The following is a 17759-nucleotide window of genomic DNA, read 5'->3' as shown; positions in this document are numbered from 1 at the left end:
CTTCCGGACCAGGGTTCGAACCTGTGTCCCCTGCATTGGCAGGCAGATTCTTAACCACTGCATCACCAGGGAAGTCCTCCCATCAGGGTTTAATCTCCGTGAGAGCAAGTATTTTTGTCACTTGTTCATTCTTTATCCCCGGCGTCTAGAAAGTTTCTGGAAGATAGCAGGTCCTCAGTAAATAGATGTCACATGGATTTTCATGTGACCAGTAGTGTGGATCTTTATATCTCTGAGCTGGCATTTGTTTTATATTGTTGAGTGTTAGGGCGACAGTCCTCAACTGGGCTGCTGTGACACGAGGATGTGTCCCGAGTAATTGGTTCAATGATAATAGTGAAAGTACCAAATAAAGGTAGTGAACTATCAAAACATTAAAACATATTCTGGGTGTTTGTAAAATAATGTCAGTTTTGCTCACTGGTATCACAGTGTGTTTTCTTAAGCAGGAGGAAAGGGGGGCGCTCGGGACAGGGCATGCCCTGTGGCTTTTCTGCTTTCTGCTGCAGCCGTCATTTGTATGCGCTGATGCCCCAGAAATGAACCTTAGCTGTGGGGAGTGTGGTATAAAGGGGCGTCCAGACCTGCTCTCCTGGGCAGCAAGGACAGCAGCCTCTCTGCATACTATTTAAAGCATCCCTTCACTTCAGCATAGGATGAAGTTCAGTCTGGATATTTTAATCTTTTTAGAGGAGGAGTTTGGGGGATTTTGCTGTTTGAGCAAGCGTCAGCCTTTGAAGGTTATTTAACTTCTAAAACAAGTGTGTATTAGGGACATGTTAGTAACATGGGATGGTACCATTCACCAGTGTTGAAGTTGGAATGACCTCCAATTGTTTACCCCATTTTAGTTCCATTTAAGGCCTCTCCTGCCCCAGCCCCTCGAAGTGGCCCAGCAGATGTGTGCCCATCAGGCACCGGACCCCATGCCCATATTTAAAATAGGCTCATCTCCTCTCTCTTCACTCAGCTTCCCAGCTCTTTAAGCCTCCCCCCTTCAGTCTTGATTTGTTTATGCCCTCTGGCCTTCATGGTCCACAGCTACAGGTGACTTTCCTAGTTTATTTCTTTGTTTCACTGGAGCACTTCTTCCTGAAATGGGAGGTAAACATATAAGATATTAGGCCTGATGTGTCATAAAATGTCTATAGTTTTTCTCTAACTCCTAGTCGACAGTCCGGGGGGACGTAGGCGTCCAGGTTGGAAATCGTTTCCCTTCAGGATTTTGGAATGCTTGTTCCCTTGGCTTCCAGCTCACAGCGTTGCTGCTGGGAATCTTGGTGACGTTGATTCTCTGTCCTTCTGTGTGTGGCCTGTTTTCCTCCTGAAAGCTTCCCAGATCTCCGCTTCATCCCCAGTGTTCTGATATCCCACAGTGATGTGCATAGGGTAGGCTGGGCTCCTTTTTTCTTTTTAAATAAATTTATTTATTTATTTATTTATTTTTGGCTGTGTTGGGTCTTCGTTTCTGTGCGAGGGCTTTCTCTAGTTGCGGCAAGCGGGGGCCACTCTTCATCGCGGTGCATGGGCCTCTCACTATCGCGGCCTCTCTTGTTGCGGAGCACAGGCTCCAGACGCGCAGGCTCAGTAGTTGTGGCTCATGGGCCCAGTTGCTCCGCGGCATGTGGGATCTTCCCAGACCAGGGCTCGAACCCGTGTCCCCTGCATTGGCAGGCGGATGCTCAACCACTGCGCCACCAGGGAAGCCCCTGGGCTCCTTTTTAAGTAGAAAAAATTTCTTGCAGATTCCAGGGCTGATTTAAAGGTTTAATACAATCATATTTAGATATGTACCACTTAAAACGAAAACTCTGTATGCTTATGGTTCTCCCGATTAGAAAATCAAAATTGCAAATTAAACACAAAGTAACCAACCAGCGGAACTCAGATGTCCAACGTGAATCACCTGGGACGGCTGATGTCATTCTCTCTGTGAGAGGAATTAGGTACAGTTGGGGGTAGCACAGAGTCCTTTGAGCGATGGCTTTGGGCTTCACTTGGTGTGAATAAGTAAGTCAGTTATACATTAAATCTACTCTTTGGCCTTTTTCTCATTAGGTCATTAAGCTAATTCTGCTTGATGATTAACACAGGGCTGATCTGGTTATATAGAATGGTCCTCCAGATGATTCTTAGAATAAACGCGCTTGCTTATAGAAATGTTTTTGGGTTGTCATTAAAATGAAAACATGAAATGTAAATATTTTCACAGAGAAAATAATAATACTCACATAGTCCCTGGGAGCTGGTGTGCCTCTGTTCTTCTTAGGTTTTCCTACACCAGTTTCCCCGTAGGCCTGTGGAGGGGAGCCCTGGGGAGTGTGGGCTGTCAGAATAGGCCAGTGCCCCCCGACCCCGACCCCTGCTGTCCACGTTTCTCCCTCAGTGCCATGGTGTTCACAGCACTCTAATCTCACGGTCCTTCACGTCCTGATCTTGGGGCAGAGAGGCAGAGAGCTGTGAGCCACTGTCATTTTCGGGGAGCCCTTAAGCTGAGTGTTGTGGAGCGTGAAAACCATCATCCATTTTCAAGCAGTTTTAGCCTCAGCCTTCCTGCCCCCTTCACTGTTGTGGAGGTCAGCGAGCATTTGTATTTTTTTAGCAGCTGACGCCACACTTGACGGGGTTCGTGGTGTGAATTCTCTGGCGAGTTGGAAGTGTGTGTGAGTGTGCAGGTGTGTTTTCACCGCAGGCCGTCTGTTTCGGGAACACAATACTCGTTTGCATCACTGCATCCTGGTGCCCGAGCCCGGGGTGGTCGCGGGCCCGGCTGAGGTCCTGCCTGCGCGGGGCTGTGCCTCTGGCCCTCGGCGCTACCATGTGTCCCTGTGCAGTGGCAGCGTGGGGTCCCGCTTCTGTACAGGGTCGGGGGGTGCTGGAGGTGGCTTCCCTCTGACCTGCCTGTTGGTTTGTGAGTGTCTTCGAGGTCCCAAGCGTGCTCTCTGTCAGTTCATGTTTCCCCAAAATCTCACGGGCTCAAAACCTGCATCTTCTTTCTACCTTTCCCTTCTCCCTCCTCCAACATCCAGTTCATCTCCAAATTCCATCCCTTTTCCCTTCCTGTTTAAAATCACTGTTTAAAATCTTTCCATCCTTGCCACAGCTGGCATCCAGGCCCGGATACCTCCCACGGGATGACCACAGCCGCCTCTCAGCAGCCCCCCCTGCCCCCTCCTCGTTCCCGGGGCCCTGCTGCTGGGCCAGCTCTCCCAGCATTTCCCACCCTTGCTCTGGAGCCCTCATTGGCTACAGTCTCTGCAGGCTGAGGAGAAACTGGCAGCATGAAGGCTGATGGATTTCGTTTGTCTTTCACAATATTTTAAAGAATTGTAAACCAACTTAAAAAAAAAAGATACTTTAACATTAAAAATCTGTATTTTCAGCTTTTCTGAAAACTTGGAAAATCTGGCAGCATAGAGCACATGTCCCTAAAAGGTTACAATAGTTGGAAATGGAGGGTTGTTTTGTTTTGTTTTTTGCTGCCTTTCCTTGGGGCATGCTTTCTCTTGTTTGCCGCACTCCTCACTGCTCCTTATAGCACCCCACCTGCCTCAGCTCTCATTCTGGCTTTCATAGTCATTAATATTCATAGCCCAGAGCTGTCTGACCCCCAGGCCAAGGACCTTTCTACACCCTGTACTTAGAACAACCCTTGTATTTTGCCTTCTGTTTATACCATTCTGCCTCTTTTGGGTGCTCTCTCTCCCCCTCTAAACCTATCCAAATCCTGCCGTTCTACAAGGCCAGCTTACATGCTCTCTTCTCTGTGAAACCCTCCCCGCCTGCCCCAGGAGGAGGTTTTCCCCCTCCTTAATCATAAAGCCCTTTGGGTTTGTCTCTGTCTTTTGGTGCCGTTGGAGATCATTTGTTTCTGTGCTTCGGCTGCCCCTCCAGAGCAGGGCCTCACGGTGTTGATACCGTGCCCGTGTACGGTGGGTGCTCAGCGACGCACAACCAGAAAGATGCACAGACATGGTCAAGGGCCTCGTTCTGTGGATATCCACAGGAGGGTGAATATAGGGTGCTGTTAGCTGGTGACTTACCCCAGCCACTCCGAAGAGGTTGTTTCGTTTTTGTCACCAGAGCCCCTGTTTGCAGATCTATTTTTAACGTGGGGAAATTCCCCAAACACAGCTAGATTCTGGCAAACCAGAGTAGGCTGTGGATGTAGTCACTCCCTGGTAAGTGATTTGATCTATCACCAAGGTTGTTCAGTGATACTGCTTTATACAGACGATAGAGCTCAAGAGAACAATTGAATTTGGAGTATTGCTACACTCATTAAAAATATTTAATACCAAATATACACAGGATTCTGTGCTTGATACTAGATCAGTCTTTTCTTCCTACATGTACCTCCATGGCCCCCATCTCTACGTCCTCAGTGGGGCTTTGGTTTCAGTATCACCGACCTTCAGAACCCACCCTGCTCCACGCTCCTGGTACACGTGCTGAGCCTGACCTCCTCCTGGCCTCTGAGAGAAGTGGGTGGGGGTAATGAGAAACTCATAGGTTGGGAGAAAATGCTGATGTCTAGTGATTTGTTATAATTACTCAGCCAGTGAATACTTGTTTTGCATCAACCTTCCCGCTTGGAAAGCCCAGGCCAGGGTTTCCCAGCCACATGCCCTTGGGGCATGGTAGTGACCTTGCGATGCTAGCTGTTTTCTTTATTCCTGTCAAGCTCCTCTGAGAGGGGAGGAGGCTCCCCTTTGTCTGGGCCAGAGGGTGAGTGGACTCAAGGGCCAGTCCCGTCCAGCGGTGTGAAAGGCCCTGTGTCTTCACTGGTGCAGCAGTCACTCGCCATGTGTGGCAGCTGAGCCCTGAAACGTGGCTAAGGTGACTGAGGAAGTGGATTCTTAACTGTATTTCATCTTAGCGAATTTAAACTGAAATACAGCCCAGACCTCAAGGGTTGGGAAAACTGGGTCAGATGCGGTCAGCGCCTGCGGGAGAGCCCAGCGCAGTCGTGCTGAGAGGACACCTAATTGCAGATACTGCTGCGTGGGTGCGACTCTACTTTGCTATGCAAGTAAAAGCCTGTTGGACCAAATTTGGCGGGGCTTCAAAGCTGCACAATGTTTGCAGGGAAACCCACGGCTGTGCTGTTCTGACGGGGGCATTGTTCGCTTATTCTTTAAGTTCCTTTCAGAACAGCAGACACAGAGCTCCCCTTAGCTGTGATTACTTGAACAGTTTCTACAACCTGCTTCCTCTGCTTGATTTCATTAAACCGTGACATAAATACATACTTGGTGCCCAAACCACGTATAAATGCTGAACCCAAATGACGGTTTTGGGGGAGGAGTCGGGGAACTTAGCGGGAGGCTGTATAGACTGTTACACAGATTGATACTTGTGGGTTTATCGCTTTTGCTTGGCTTTTCTTGAACAGAGTCAGCTGAAATCGGCTCTGGGTATTTTGACCTCACACGGTGGTTATTAAAGCCACGCCAAGCTGTGGACGTAGGTGAATTAATCTTGAGCCACATTTGCTAGAATACACACACAACGTGTGCCCGGTGCTGCTCCAGAGGCTGGATTGCCGTGGCTTCAGCATTCTTTGGCCTGGGGAGGGTCCACGTGGTCCATGTGTGATTTATCCACACTGCGGCTTCCCAGTTGCAACCTGTGTACATGGGCTGCCAGTTGTTCTGTAATCTAGTGAGTTTCTTTGTTGGTGTTTCAGTTCCCACTGGTCCTTTCACTGTGGGAAGTCTGGCAGACCCTTGAGAGCTGTACCACTCTTGGTGGCTCCCCAGTGACTCCCCTCTCCCCCCGCAGTCTTACTTTCAGCCGCAATTTCAAATATACACAAAATGGGAAGTCGGGCACAGGCAGCACTGGGGCAAGAGAATGCCAGGGTGGAGGGGACGCAGTCGCCAGGGAGGCTGGTACCCACACCGGGAAGCAGTGCTCAGCATCCTGACTGAACGGAGTACAGCCTTGGGATCCTCCAGCATCCTCCCCCCGAGGGAGGTCACATCTGTACCCATCTCCCTGCTCTGCCCTGGAGAGGGCTTAGAAATGGCATCTCATTTGAAACAGCAGCTCTGTGCCGGTCCGAGAGACAGGCTGGCTGGATGAAAGTGTGGGATGGATGGCTTCTAGTGAAGGAGGGGAAAGCCACAGAGCTCAGCCAGCTCTAAGCGGAGGGCCGTGATGCTGTGTTCACTGCCATGTGTAGCTTGAGTCTCAGGGCCTGGTACGTACTGTCCAATATTCCCATAGGCAGATACACACCGCCACCCCTGTACGGTTTTCCTGACATCCTCGGAAGCCAGGTGATTATGTTTGAGTTTTATTCCTATCCCCCCACCTCCAGTAAGAAGCGTTCTTTCCTAGTTCTAAGGTCATTTGAACTCTCTAAGGAGATATGCTTCCCCCCCCCATTTTTTGTGAGTATTATTATTAAAATTTTTTAAAGAGATTTTAACCTTAATGAGACTAAGATGTTAGACTTGCCCCTCTGCTTTGGGTTCAGTTTTCCTTCTGCTTTATCTGGGCTTTCCAATATGGATTGCATATCTCACCGTAGTAAAGAAACAAAAGTCAGCACCCCTATTTACAAGGGTTTTAGGGGCTCTGTGTCAGGAACTTGGGGCAGAGACCAATATATATATTTCTTATTATTATTCACAGCGGTGTATAATATTCCTCCGTTTCCTGAAAACACTTGGGTCCTCACTTTTGTGTTGGAGCAGGAAAAAGAATGGTTGAGCACTATTAGTAATTGCATTTTACTAGAAAGGAAGTTCTCAGAAAGTCAGCCTTGCCCCTGAAGACCAGACAGCACAGCTGGCACAGAGCGGCTAAGCCCAGGTGTCCGCACAGGTGTCCCACACACAGGTATCTCCCTGGCTTCTGCAGACACCCCTCGGCCATCCCTGTGGCTGGGACGAGTTGGCCTGCAGGTGACTCCTCATGGGAAGGGGAAATGCAAAATTACAGCCCTCTCCTAAATGCGATTTTCTCTCAGCGTTCTCAGAGATGTGGGGGAGATCAGGTAACAGACAGAATGAGAGGTAGCCAAGATCTACTGTGGGCTGAAGCTGCAGATTCCAAATCAGTGAGGTCTATCACCGCATTGCAGCTGGACTTTCCTGCCCTCTGTTATGGACTGGATGTCTTTGGCTGCAGGAATATGAAACTTGACTCACAATAATGGAGCTTTACTAGAATGTCGGTGGGCTTCAGAAGTGGTTTGACTCGGTGACTTGGTGACGTTATCCAGAACCCTCTTTCCGTATTTCTCCCCACTCTGCCCACCGTGAGTCAGGCTCTCCCTTCGTGGTTGCACGATTGTTGCCGGCAGTTTCTAGATTACAGGCTTCCTCAGCCGGCTCTCCAGCAGGGATGCTTCTATTGAAAGAGCTTCTGTTCCCAGAACCCCCATTGGTCTCGGTTGAGTCTGTAACTGGGTTGGGGTGATATTGACCCAAGAGCCCTGCCTCAGAAATGCGTGGCACACTCAGGTTTTCCCAGACCCAGAACTAGGAAGGGAGATGCGGACCTCCCCCCACCCCCCAAAAAAAAATCAGGGAAGGGTAGATGTTGGGTAGGAAACTGCAAGTCTCACTACTCTTCCTATAATCTGCCAATCCCCCATTGCACATCAGAAGTGCAGTTTTTTTGCCAGAAAGTAGGAAATCATCATCTTTGAAATAACATTACTTTCTACACTTTGTGACTCTTAGGTCTCCTTTGCTCCCTACTCCTCCCTCTGTTCCTTTTCCCTCCTTCCCCTTCCCACCTCTTCTTCCTTTTTTCTACTGTTTCCGCCTTTCTCTCTATCTCCTACTTCCCATTCCTTCTTCTTTTCCTCCCCTTCCTCCTAGTTGCTTCTTCCCCCCCTTAATTGTCAACGCATCTATGTAACTGAACTAAATTGGTTCGATACAATGTAGTATCTCATTAAATAGAATGCTTTCACATTTGCCCCCCAGGAAGAAGAAATGCCAGAAGTGGAAATTGATATTGATGAGCTTCTTGATGCAGACAGTGAAGAAGAGAGAGCTTTAAAATTACGGGTAAGCAGCATTCAAAATCTAGAACCTTTGATGGATGCTTGAATCCACTTGGGTCTCCTGAGCGTGGCTTGCACTGATTCTGCCCTGGGGTGGCACTCGGGCAATGGCCGTTTGCAGAGAGAAAGCAATGGGATGCTGAGTATTCACCCTCACAAACTGCATCTCTGGTGATAAGGCAGGTCTTGACTATAGTCAGTTCTTAAAGCACCTTACAGATATGAGTTTCTCCAGCCTTAACTTCTTGGGAGAAAGATGGTTCTTTCTTTCCAAGAAAGATGGTTCTTTCTTTCTACTCTCCAAAGATCCGTTTGCCAGAGAAGGAAGTGATGTCCTATAGTTATATGAGAAGGAGAGGGGCTGAGCTAGAACTGGAGTATCTAAGCTCAGGCTTCTGGTCTTGTAGTTGTGGATTATATCATTCATGAAATTAATTTCTAGATAAGATTGTCTACAGTATAATTCTATTTAATAAAATATCCTTTACTGGAGTATGCTCACCTGATACAATGGATGTTGAGATGCCCCATGTCTCCTTTGTCCAGAGCAATAAAATATTTATTTCCCTTCCGGAAGGAAGTCAAATCTATCATTTTAAAATCTGCATTTGGGAGTTTCTAAAACCAATTAACCTTTGACCTGCCATTGTTCTTAATGTTTACTGATAATTACTGTTAATGGCTGTTAGTTATCACTGATGGCAAATGATCACTAAAGGCAAGTAAAGGGCACATTTGAATGTGTTGAACGTGTTAATAATTGCTAGTGTCCCTTGAGTGGCGAACAGTCTCAGTTTAATGTTTATCTCTTGTTGGCAAATTTAGCTGGGAGAAGATAGCATCCTAGTTTTGAAAGTTACAATACAAAAAACACAAAAACAAAAAACCAGGCGCCAGTTCTATAAAAAAATGTAATGACATAAAATTTTCTTCTTAAAAGTAAGAACTTGAAAGGGGCTTTGGCTGCCATCAGGTCAGCCCCTTTGGTTCCCAGGAGAGGACAACCAAAGCCTGTTGAGATGTGACAGCCCACTCTGGGGTTAAGTCACAGCCAGACCCTCACTCTCCACGTCCAGTGTGATTGTCACCATCTCTTACAGGCTGTCTCAACTTAAGTGTATCCAGTTCATTATTAACCACACTGGCAGCCAGAAGGACGGGTATGTGTGTGTGCTTCTGTGTGTGTGTGTGTATTCTGAAGAGTGCAAGGCATTCGGGTACAACTTTTTGTATTTTCAGAGGACCAGCAAATGCTGAAATAAAGTGTGGTTCTAGGTAGTCAATATGAAAAATTGATTTACCATGTTAAGAACAATACTATAAAGATGAAATGATTTTTGACTTCACTTTTAAAATGATACTGAATTTTAAAATAAAACTTCTGTGTATTTCATTCTAGGAGGCTCTCGTAGACTGCTACAAACCAACAGAGGTAAACAAATTACTTTTCCCAAATGCCAAGTTTGAATTGGTTTTTATTAAATCAGTTTGTCTGTTTTTAAAGCTAAACCACAATAAGTGGGGTGATTATGTGTATACTAAGTAGCCATTATTATCCATAAGTGAAGGGCATGTGTTTGTTTGTTTTTTTAATTAATTAATTAATTAATTAATTTTTGGCTGCGTTGGGTCTTTGTTGCTGCGCGCAGGTTTTGTCTAGCTGCAGTGAGCCGGGGCTACTCTTGGTTGCGGTGCGCAGGCTTCTCATTGTCGTGGCTTCTCTTGTTGCAGAGCACGGGCTCTAGGCGCACGGGCTTCAGTAGTCGTGGCACGCGGGCTCAGTAGTTGTAGCTTGCGGGCTCTAGAGCACAGGCTCAGTACTTGTGGCGCACAGGCTTAGTTGCTCCAGGGCATGTGGGATCTTCCCAGACCAGGGATCGAACCCGTGTCCCCTGCATTGGCAGGCGGATTCTTTTTTTTTTTTTTTTTTAATTTATATGTATATATATATTTATTTTTGGTTGTGTTGGGTATTCGTTTCTGTGCGAGGGCTTTCTCTAGTTGCGGCAAACGGGGGCCACTCTTCATCGCGGTGCGCGGGCCTCTCACTGTCGCGGGCTCTCTTGTTGCGAAGCACCAGCTCCAGACGCGCAGGCTCAGTAGTTGTGGCTCACGAGCCTAGTTGCTCCAGGGCATGTGGGATCTTCCCAGACCAGGGCTCGAACCCGTGTCCCCTGCATTGGCAGGCAGATTCTCAACCGCTGCGCCACCAGGGAAGCCCCGGCAGGCGGATTCTTAACCACTGCCCCACCAGGGAAGCCCTCATGTGTTTGAATAGTACTAACTTGCTTATTTGTAAACCTAAGCATGTCTGGTTCTGGAAGACTTAAAACTAATGGAATTGGGTGTGTTGCCTGCTTTTATATAAAAGCCAAACTTCAAAGGAAATTGTGAGAGGGTTTGGAATCATTTTAGTAAAAGTTTTAGATTTATAACTGGAGAATACATTCTATTAGGGTATAGGTATGTATTTTTTAAAAGCTTAAAGCTGATTCTGTCATTCATAATTGAGTGATTGCCTTTATTGGAAGGATAAATTTTATGCTTTGTTGGGATATTTGTCAAGTGTTTAAGTATTAATGTAAAAAAAATAGATGTTAGTTTGATTAGACCAAAGCATTTAATGTATACTCTAATGACCAAAAGCATGAATAGTGTACAAATTAAGAATTTGATCAGTTATGAATATATTGGTAAAAGAGGTACTTTCAGTTTGTTCCTGTGATAAATCAGAAAAATTAGAAGATCCATCAGACGTTTTGTAGTCTATTTGCAATATCAAAGCAATGATGGTAGGACTTCTGTTTTCTTGAAGTGGTATAATTACAAAGTGAGAGGAAAGCATGCTTTTAAGAGTGTGTAAAATTTAAACGAGTGTGGGGTTTTAGGGTAATTTGGTTTGAGGTCAGTTACTTATTTGAGCTTTATTCTTACAATCTCCAGTTTTCCTTTATATTGATTACATTCTGTATTCATAGAGATTTTTAAATTTAAATTTTAGTTATTAAAATATATATTTTTTAATCAATGTAATACATATTCATAATTTTGAAAACCAAAAATACTATTAGGCTTATGAAGAAAAAGTAGGAGTGTCTTTCCCACTCCTTAGTCCCCTTCCCTAGAGGTGTATATTTTATATTTACATACTATATTTATATATTTTTATACACTAACAATTTTGGCTGTTTCTCTGCTATTTACTCTTTTATTCCTAAATATGCATTTACTACTTTTTTTTTCACTTCTTGACTTAAGAGGAAATATGATAGATCCCTCACTCTCCACACAATTCATTTCCCTCCATCCCCTCAATAAAGTTATATAACAGTATTATTTTAAATCAGTAGTCAAGGTTCATAATATTATGATTTAAACAAATTTTTTCACTGCTAAGTCAAACAGTGAAATATGACCACTGCTCCTTTCTTGTATAGTCATTTGTTTTTCCTGGAGTTGATAACTACCTTGTCATTTATTTTTGTCTAATACCTATTGATATTTTTTGTTAAACTCTCCAGAATCTTTGTCAAACTTGTAATATATTTTTTTGTATGCTCCAACATATAATTACTATTCCTCCATGCCAGGCTTTCTTCCTGGAGCCCCTATGCAACAATCTGGAGAAGTTATTCTCTGGGTTTACTGAGTAGCTACTGTCCTGAAAGTTCTGTTCAGATGCTTTGTTTCTTAAATCCCAGTCTTCCTCATTTTAGTTGGAGTACATCATCCAGTAGCTTATTGAGAAAGGATGCATAAAAGGTAAATTTTTCCCTCCTTGCATATATGAAAATGTATCTTGATCAATAGTTTGGATGGTGTAGAATTCTAGAATAAAATTCATTTTTAAAACTCAGTTTTAAAGGCGTTATTCTATTGTTGTATTACTTCTGTTGTTAAGAAGTCTGATGCCTTTTCCATTCTCAGACCTTTGTAGGTGACCTATTCTTTTCCCTTCAGTTAACTTTTAGGATTATCTCCATATTTTGAAATTTTACAGTGATATGCTCTAGTGTGGGTCCTTTTCTATTCATATGCTGGGTACTTTGTAAGCTCTTTTATTTTTTAAATTAAATTTTATTGGAATATAGTTGCTTTACAATGTTGTGTTAATTTCTACTGTACAGCAAAATGAATCAGCTATACATATACATATATCCCCTCTATTTTGTATTTCCTTCCTATTTAGGTCACCACAGTGCATTAAATAGAGTTCCCTGTGCAATACAGTATGTTCTCATTAGTTACCTATTTTATAGATAGTATCGATTGTGTATATGTGTCAATCCCAATTTCCCAATTCCTCCCACCCTTGTAAACTCTTTCAGTCTGAAGATTTATGCCTTTCAGTTCTTCAAAACTTGCCTTTTATTATTTATTACTTTTTCCTTCAGTGTTCTATATTTTGGCTCTCCTGTTATTTAGATGTTTTACCTTCTGGATGGGACCTCTAATTTCTTATCTTTTCCCTTCTGTTTTTCATCTCCTTGATCTTTTGTTCTACTTTCTGAAAGATTTCCCTGACTTTATCTTCTAGCCTTTTTACTGATATTTTAAAATTTCAGCTATCTTATTTTTAATATCTAAGAATGCTTTTTTTTTTAATATGTATTTGTATACGTATAGTAACACTAATCTTCATTTATCAATTTCCCCCCTCCTTTCCTTTTAATTAATTAATTTATTTATTTTTGGGTGTGTTGGGTCTTCGTTTCTGTGCGAGGGCTTTCTCCAGTTCCAGCGAGCGGGGTCTACTCTTCATCGCGGTGCGCGGGCCTCTCACTGTCGCGGCCTCTCTTGTTGCGGAACACGGGCTCCAGACGCGCAGGCTCAGTAGTCGTGGCTCACGGGCCTAGCCGCTCTGCGGCATGTGGGATCTTCCCAGACCAGGGCTCAAACCTGTGTCCCCTGCATTGGCAGGCAGACTCTCAACCACTGCGCCACCAGGGAAGCCCTAAGAATGCTTTTTTTTAATCCCTGTCTACTATTTCATTTTAGTATTTCTTCTTATATTATGGATGCACTCATTTCTTTTTTTTTTTCCTTTGAGAATATCAATCAGATGTTTTATTTTCTTTGGTTTTGTTTTCAAGATTATTCTGCCCTCTGCATTTTCTCAGAATCACCTTTTTTTCTGTCTGTTTTGGTCTGTCTTTAGTGATTCTGGGGTGTGTACCCATGTTTGAATGTTAGGACCCAGCACACTGATTGGACTCTGTGTGAGCACCGCTTGTCCGTTGGTGGGTCTCACCATGGAGTGACCAGGTTGCAAATCAGATTTTTTTCAGCCTGTGTGTGTATGGAGCAGGGGGATTCCTCATACTGTCACTATTTGAACATCTTTTTTTCTGGAGTTTTTCTTTTTTTTTAAGTTTGATCCTGTTAACTCCTATCTCAGCGTTGATCATCCGATTTCAGCCTTTTTGGAAGTAAGGATGGGAAGGTGGCAGAAGACCTCACCATTTAATTCTCTGGGGACTAGAACTCCTTTATTTATAGTTAGTTGGGAAATTAATGTACGAGTTAAAACAATTAGGTATTTGGAGAGCAGTAGCAAATTGTTGTGAAGGGTTAGACAAGCTTAGTGGGATTGTAGTCAGGAAAAGTGATGGATTATGCTGATGAGTTAACACGTGATGAGGGGGTGGGGGATTGCTGCTGAGAGTAGATCCGGACTGGTGGGTATAGATGTGCCATTTACTCACTTTATCATTCTCTTTTTCTTCAGTTCTTCTGGGTGGAGAAGTTCATGTTTTGGTGTTTAGGTGAGAAAGGTTGGATATGCATGAGTCCCCCTCTCCCTCGAGGTTTTGCAGTGTCTAGGGAGAAAAATATTTACACTCATTCACAACAGTTAGATGAAATGCAAGGTCTTGTCCTCCTGGAACAAAAGCGTTCCTCATCCGGTCTCTGTAAGGAGGCTTATGAGATGAAAGGATATGGTATTTGAATGCTCTCAGAGTTCCAAAGGAAGAAAGAAGAAAAAAGTGCTGGAATTTACGAGTGAGCCTCTCGTGTTCCTTGTTTAGCTCACGGTTTCTAGGAATGGAAATGGTGTCAAATGCTGGGGAATTTCAGTCAAGCTCATTGATCTATTAAAGGATCATTTCAGAAAAGTTTGGGTAGTTTTGCCTTTGAGCTTACGTGCATAAGAAACAGATTTTACTGGCCCCTGGATTGTGATGATAAACGTAATAGCTTGTGTTTCCCCAGAGCTCTAGAGTTCAGATTGCGAGAACAAGCATTATCTTATTTAATCCTCACAACCATCACTTGAAGTAGAGAACTTGCGTACCTTGTGTAAGACCTCATAGCAGTGAGCAGAGAGGCCAGGGCTCATCCCCGAGTTTCTGACACCTGATCTTGTGCTCTTTCTTTCCATCCTGCCAGTCTTCCTAAGCTGCTTGACTCGGCAAGACCTGTAGGACATTAAAGGACTTTGTCTTATCTCAGCTAAATGCCTAACAAATTAATGATGTTCTTTTTCAAGTCGTCTTCTCTGGAGGTGCTATTTTTTTGATCAAAAGAATTTTACATACAATTATTATGCCACTTTGAAGTTAGAAACGTAAGGAAGCCATCTTTGCTGACTCAGACACGTCTATTTATAGTCTCATTGCAGAGGCTGGGGTGGGGAGTGAGGGGTGGAAAGAAGGCTGGGCTTTGAATCAAGAGTCTTACACCAGCACCAGCACCAAACGTGTGTGACTTTAAGCAATTTTCTCAACCTCTCGGAGCCTCCATTTCCTCCTTTATAAAAATGGAGGTAATCATAACCACCTCCCTGGGTTTTAGTAAGGGCTGTTTGCAATGATAATTCTCTTAGTGATAAGAACAACAACAATGATAATAACAGCTCAGTCATTACTGAGCACATGCCAGGCACTGATCTAATCACATGTATTAACTCATTTCACCTTCGCAACAGAGCTGTGAGGTTGCCGCTATGATCATCAGCTAGAGAATGTGAGACACAGAAGGCTGCATAATTTGCGTCAGGTGACATAGTAAGTAAGTGGAGAAGTCAGGGTACATAGGAAAGCAAATAACATGGAGCTTGACACTTGCTAGTTGAATCTGGTTCCATATAAGGCAGTTGCTACTCCATTACATATTAAATACACAAAATGCCCAAATCCACGGATAATGATACTCAATTTGAAGAGCAGACTTTAAAGAAGCTGCTGATTTCACAGAAGTGATATGGTTTTGGCATGTCACTTTCTGTCACAGACTTTGGGTCCATGGTTTCATCCTGTGTGGCTCCCTGGCTAATAAGAAAGGGACTCATGTGTCCCCATTTTGATTCATATTCCAAACTGTGGACCCTTGACATTTAAATCTTTCCTGACTGAGACCCTTTAGAAAACACAGCAGTATAATTGTGGCCACCACGCTAACAGATTAGTGATTAACTAGTGAGAATGGTGTTTTAATTTTTTCCCCTTGAGCAAATGCCATTTCTGATGTAGTTGATATTAAAATAGAGCTGATCTAACGGTAGAAGAAGGATGTTTCTAGATAAAGCATGAAGAAAAGGAGTAATTTTGTTTTGGTTATTACTTGGATTTGAAGGATCCTAGTGGACATTGTAGAAATCAGGGAGAAGGATGTCGAGGCCAGCTAGCCAGGCTAGAGAGGAGCTTCTTTTCTTATTTCTCACTCTTACTTTGCATGGTTTTCAAATCTCAGGATCACAGAGGAGCGCTTCCATTGTGCTGGGATGGTGGACAGAAAAATGCATTTAATATGGGCTTGAGGGCATCTCTCTTACCATCTGTTAAGGGAATTGCCAGTCTTATCTGTGGACTTCTAGAAACCTCTTTTCATAGTTAAAGGTGGCTGTGCCATCGCTCTCTGATAAACATCGGATTTTTCTTTCTGATGTATTTCCTTTCTGTTATATGGAGGTCAAGGTACTACCTATCATCTTAGCAATCAAAGCCTGTAAATTGATATGCATCAGAGCTTCACTCAGGATGACTCAGTCTGTGAGTAGGTGGTGAAAGGCATCTTTGAATCCCAGTAGTCAGCTGGGTCACGGAAATGTCATGCCATGTGACGGTACAGAAGAAGGACGTCTAATTATTGTTTGCACATAGGAATTGACCAGAGTTTTCAAAAAGGCTGGGCTGCTCTGTTGTTCGTCCTGTGTTGGTGGTAGGAAGGCAGATTCTCCTTCTTTGCCTTGGTGTCACAGTGACTGCATCTTACTTTTCTGACAGGCTTTGGTGATGGCCATTGTCAACTCATCTTACTCACATCAGTCCTCTATCCATTTAACATCTTAACCTGTCGTTTAAAATATTGTTCCGTTTATGTGCACATGGAAGTACTCCCAGCCCCTGATCACTGAGCTGACTGCAGCAGAGAGAAAATATAAGCTGGGAGAGGCTGGGTGAGTGACTGGAGGAGGCATGGCTTGGCATTTTATTATGTTCTCTTTATTCATTTGCTCAACAAATGTTTATTGAAATCTGTGTGCCCGTAACTAATCTAGGGACTTAGGGTAGTGAATATGTGATTGTTAAAAACAATCTCTTAGAAGGACACAGCCAACTATGGTGAGAATTTCAATGCTCAAAGAATATTAAAATAGGAATAAAAGGACAGAAATGCCAGGGTGTCAGCTTATCCCATGGTTCTCTAAGTTAGGAGCCGGTTGCTTAGTGGAGAGTGATTTTAGGGGATCTGTGCTTTGCTAGAAAAAGCAGAAGAGGCAGGCTACATGCAGGGAAATCTTTTCATCTGGCTTCTCATGGGGTTTCCTCAAAAACGACTGCAGTTTTGGGCTGGGATGAGGAACAGAACTTGAATGTGAGATTAACGAGTTGAAATCTACCCTTTGAAAGCTGTCACCTTCAGAACGATGTTTCTGAAAAGTGAGAATTGGGAAATTACAAAGAAGGACCCAAATCAATGAGAATGATATTCTAGTGGTTGGAGCCATTGGCGATGAGAGCCTAATTATGTCTTAGTGTAATTAGACAGGTAAATAATAAAGAGTTGGGATTCATTAACCAGAAACATGGGAAGCTTTACCTATGGCCCGAAGGATTTTAGTCCCAGTATGTCAGTTGCTCACACACGTTCATTAGGCCTCCTCTGACCAGGGAAAAAGAGCCAGGATGTGCTGGAGCTGGCATTTGGACACATTTTGAGTCGACATCCTGTGCTCTGTCTACTTCTCACTGCCTTTCTCTTAATTCTTACTAGGTGAGCACAAGCTCTACTTGGGAGTATTTATAAATCTGATTATGATTGTCTTTATTGAGGAAAATCAACCCTGAAATATTAGGAAAGCTTGCCAAAGACATGTAGTCACGGAGCAAAACTCGGCATTTATTTCCTGGTCTTATTCAGCACTCTGCAGTGTTAGGGGATGGGCCACAAGACCATCCTCACTTCTGACACCAGTTGCAAGTTCCAAGGTCCCCAAGACCATACTCATGTTTGACAATTTGCTAGAAGGACCCACAGAACTCACTGAAAGTTGTCATACTCACAGTTAAGTTTTATTACAGTGAAAGGCTATAGATTAAAATCAGCCAAGGGGAGAGATACTTGGGACAGAATCCAGGAAATTCAAATGCAGAGCCTCAGGCTGTTCTCTCCCAGTGGTGTCATGGACGGTGTTGATTCCCTCAACCGTGATGTGTGTGTTATGTACAGAGTAGCCAATGAGGGAAGCTCACCTGAGCCTGGGGCTCCAGTGTTTTTACTGGGACCTGGT

At 43.9% G+C, this 17759-nt stretch overlaps 1 protein-coding gene across 1 annotated transcript in view; it reads left to right on the top strand.

Moving 5' to 3' along the window:
- PPP1R14C (protein phosphatase 1 regulatory inhibitor subunit 14C) overlaps positions 1-17759 on the top strand; it is an 88296-nt gene that overhangs the window by 58606 nt on the left and 11931 nt on the right. Inside the window, exons 2-3 of the mRNA XM_036871998.1 lie at positions 7947-8030; positions 9426-9458. Coding sequence (XP_036727893.1) covers positions 7947-8030; positions 9426-9458 — 117 coding nt within the window. The remainder of the gene's footprint in view (positions 1-7946; positions 8031-9425; positions 9459-17759) is intronic.

Source organism: Balaenoptera musculus, chromosome 12, assembly GCF_009873245.2.
Source record: "Balaenoptera musculus isolate JJ_BM4_2016_0621 chromosome 12, mBalMus1.pri.v3, whole genome shotgun sequence".
Taxonomy (NCBI): domain Eukaryota; kingdom Metazoa; phylum Chordata; class Mammalia; order Artiodactyla; family Balaenopteridae; genus Balaenoptera; species Balaenoptera musculus.
This window is presented reverse-complemented; position numbering and strand designations above follow the sequence as displayed.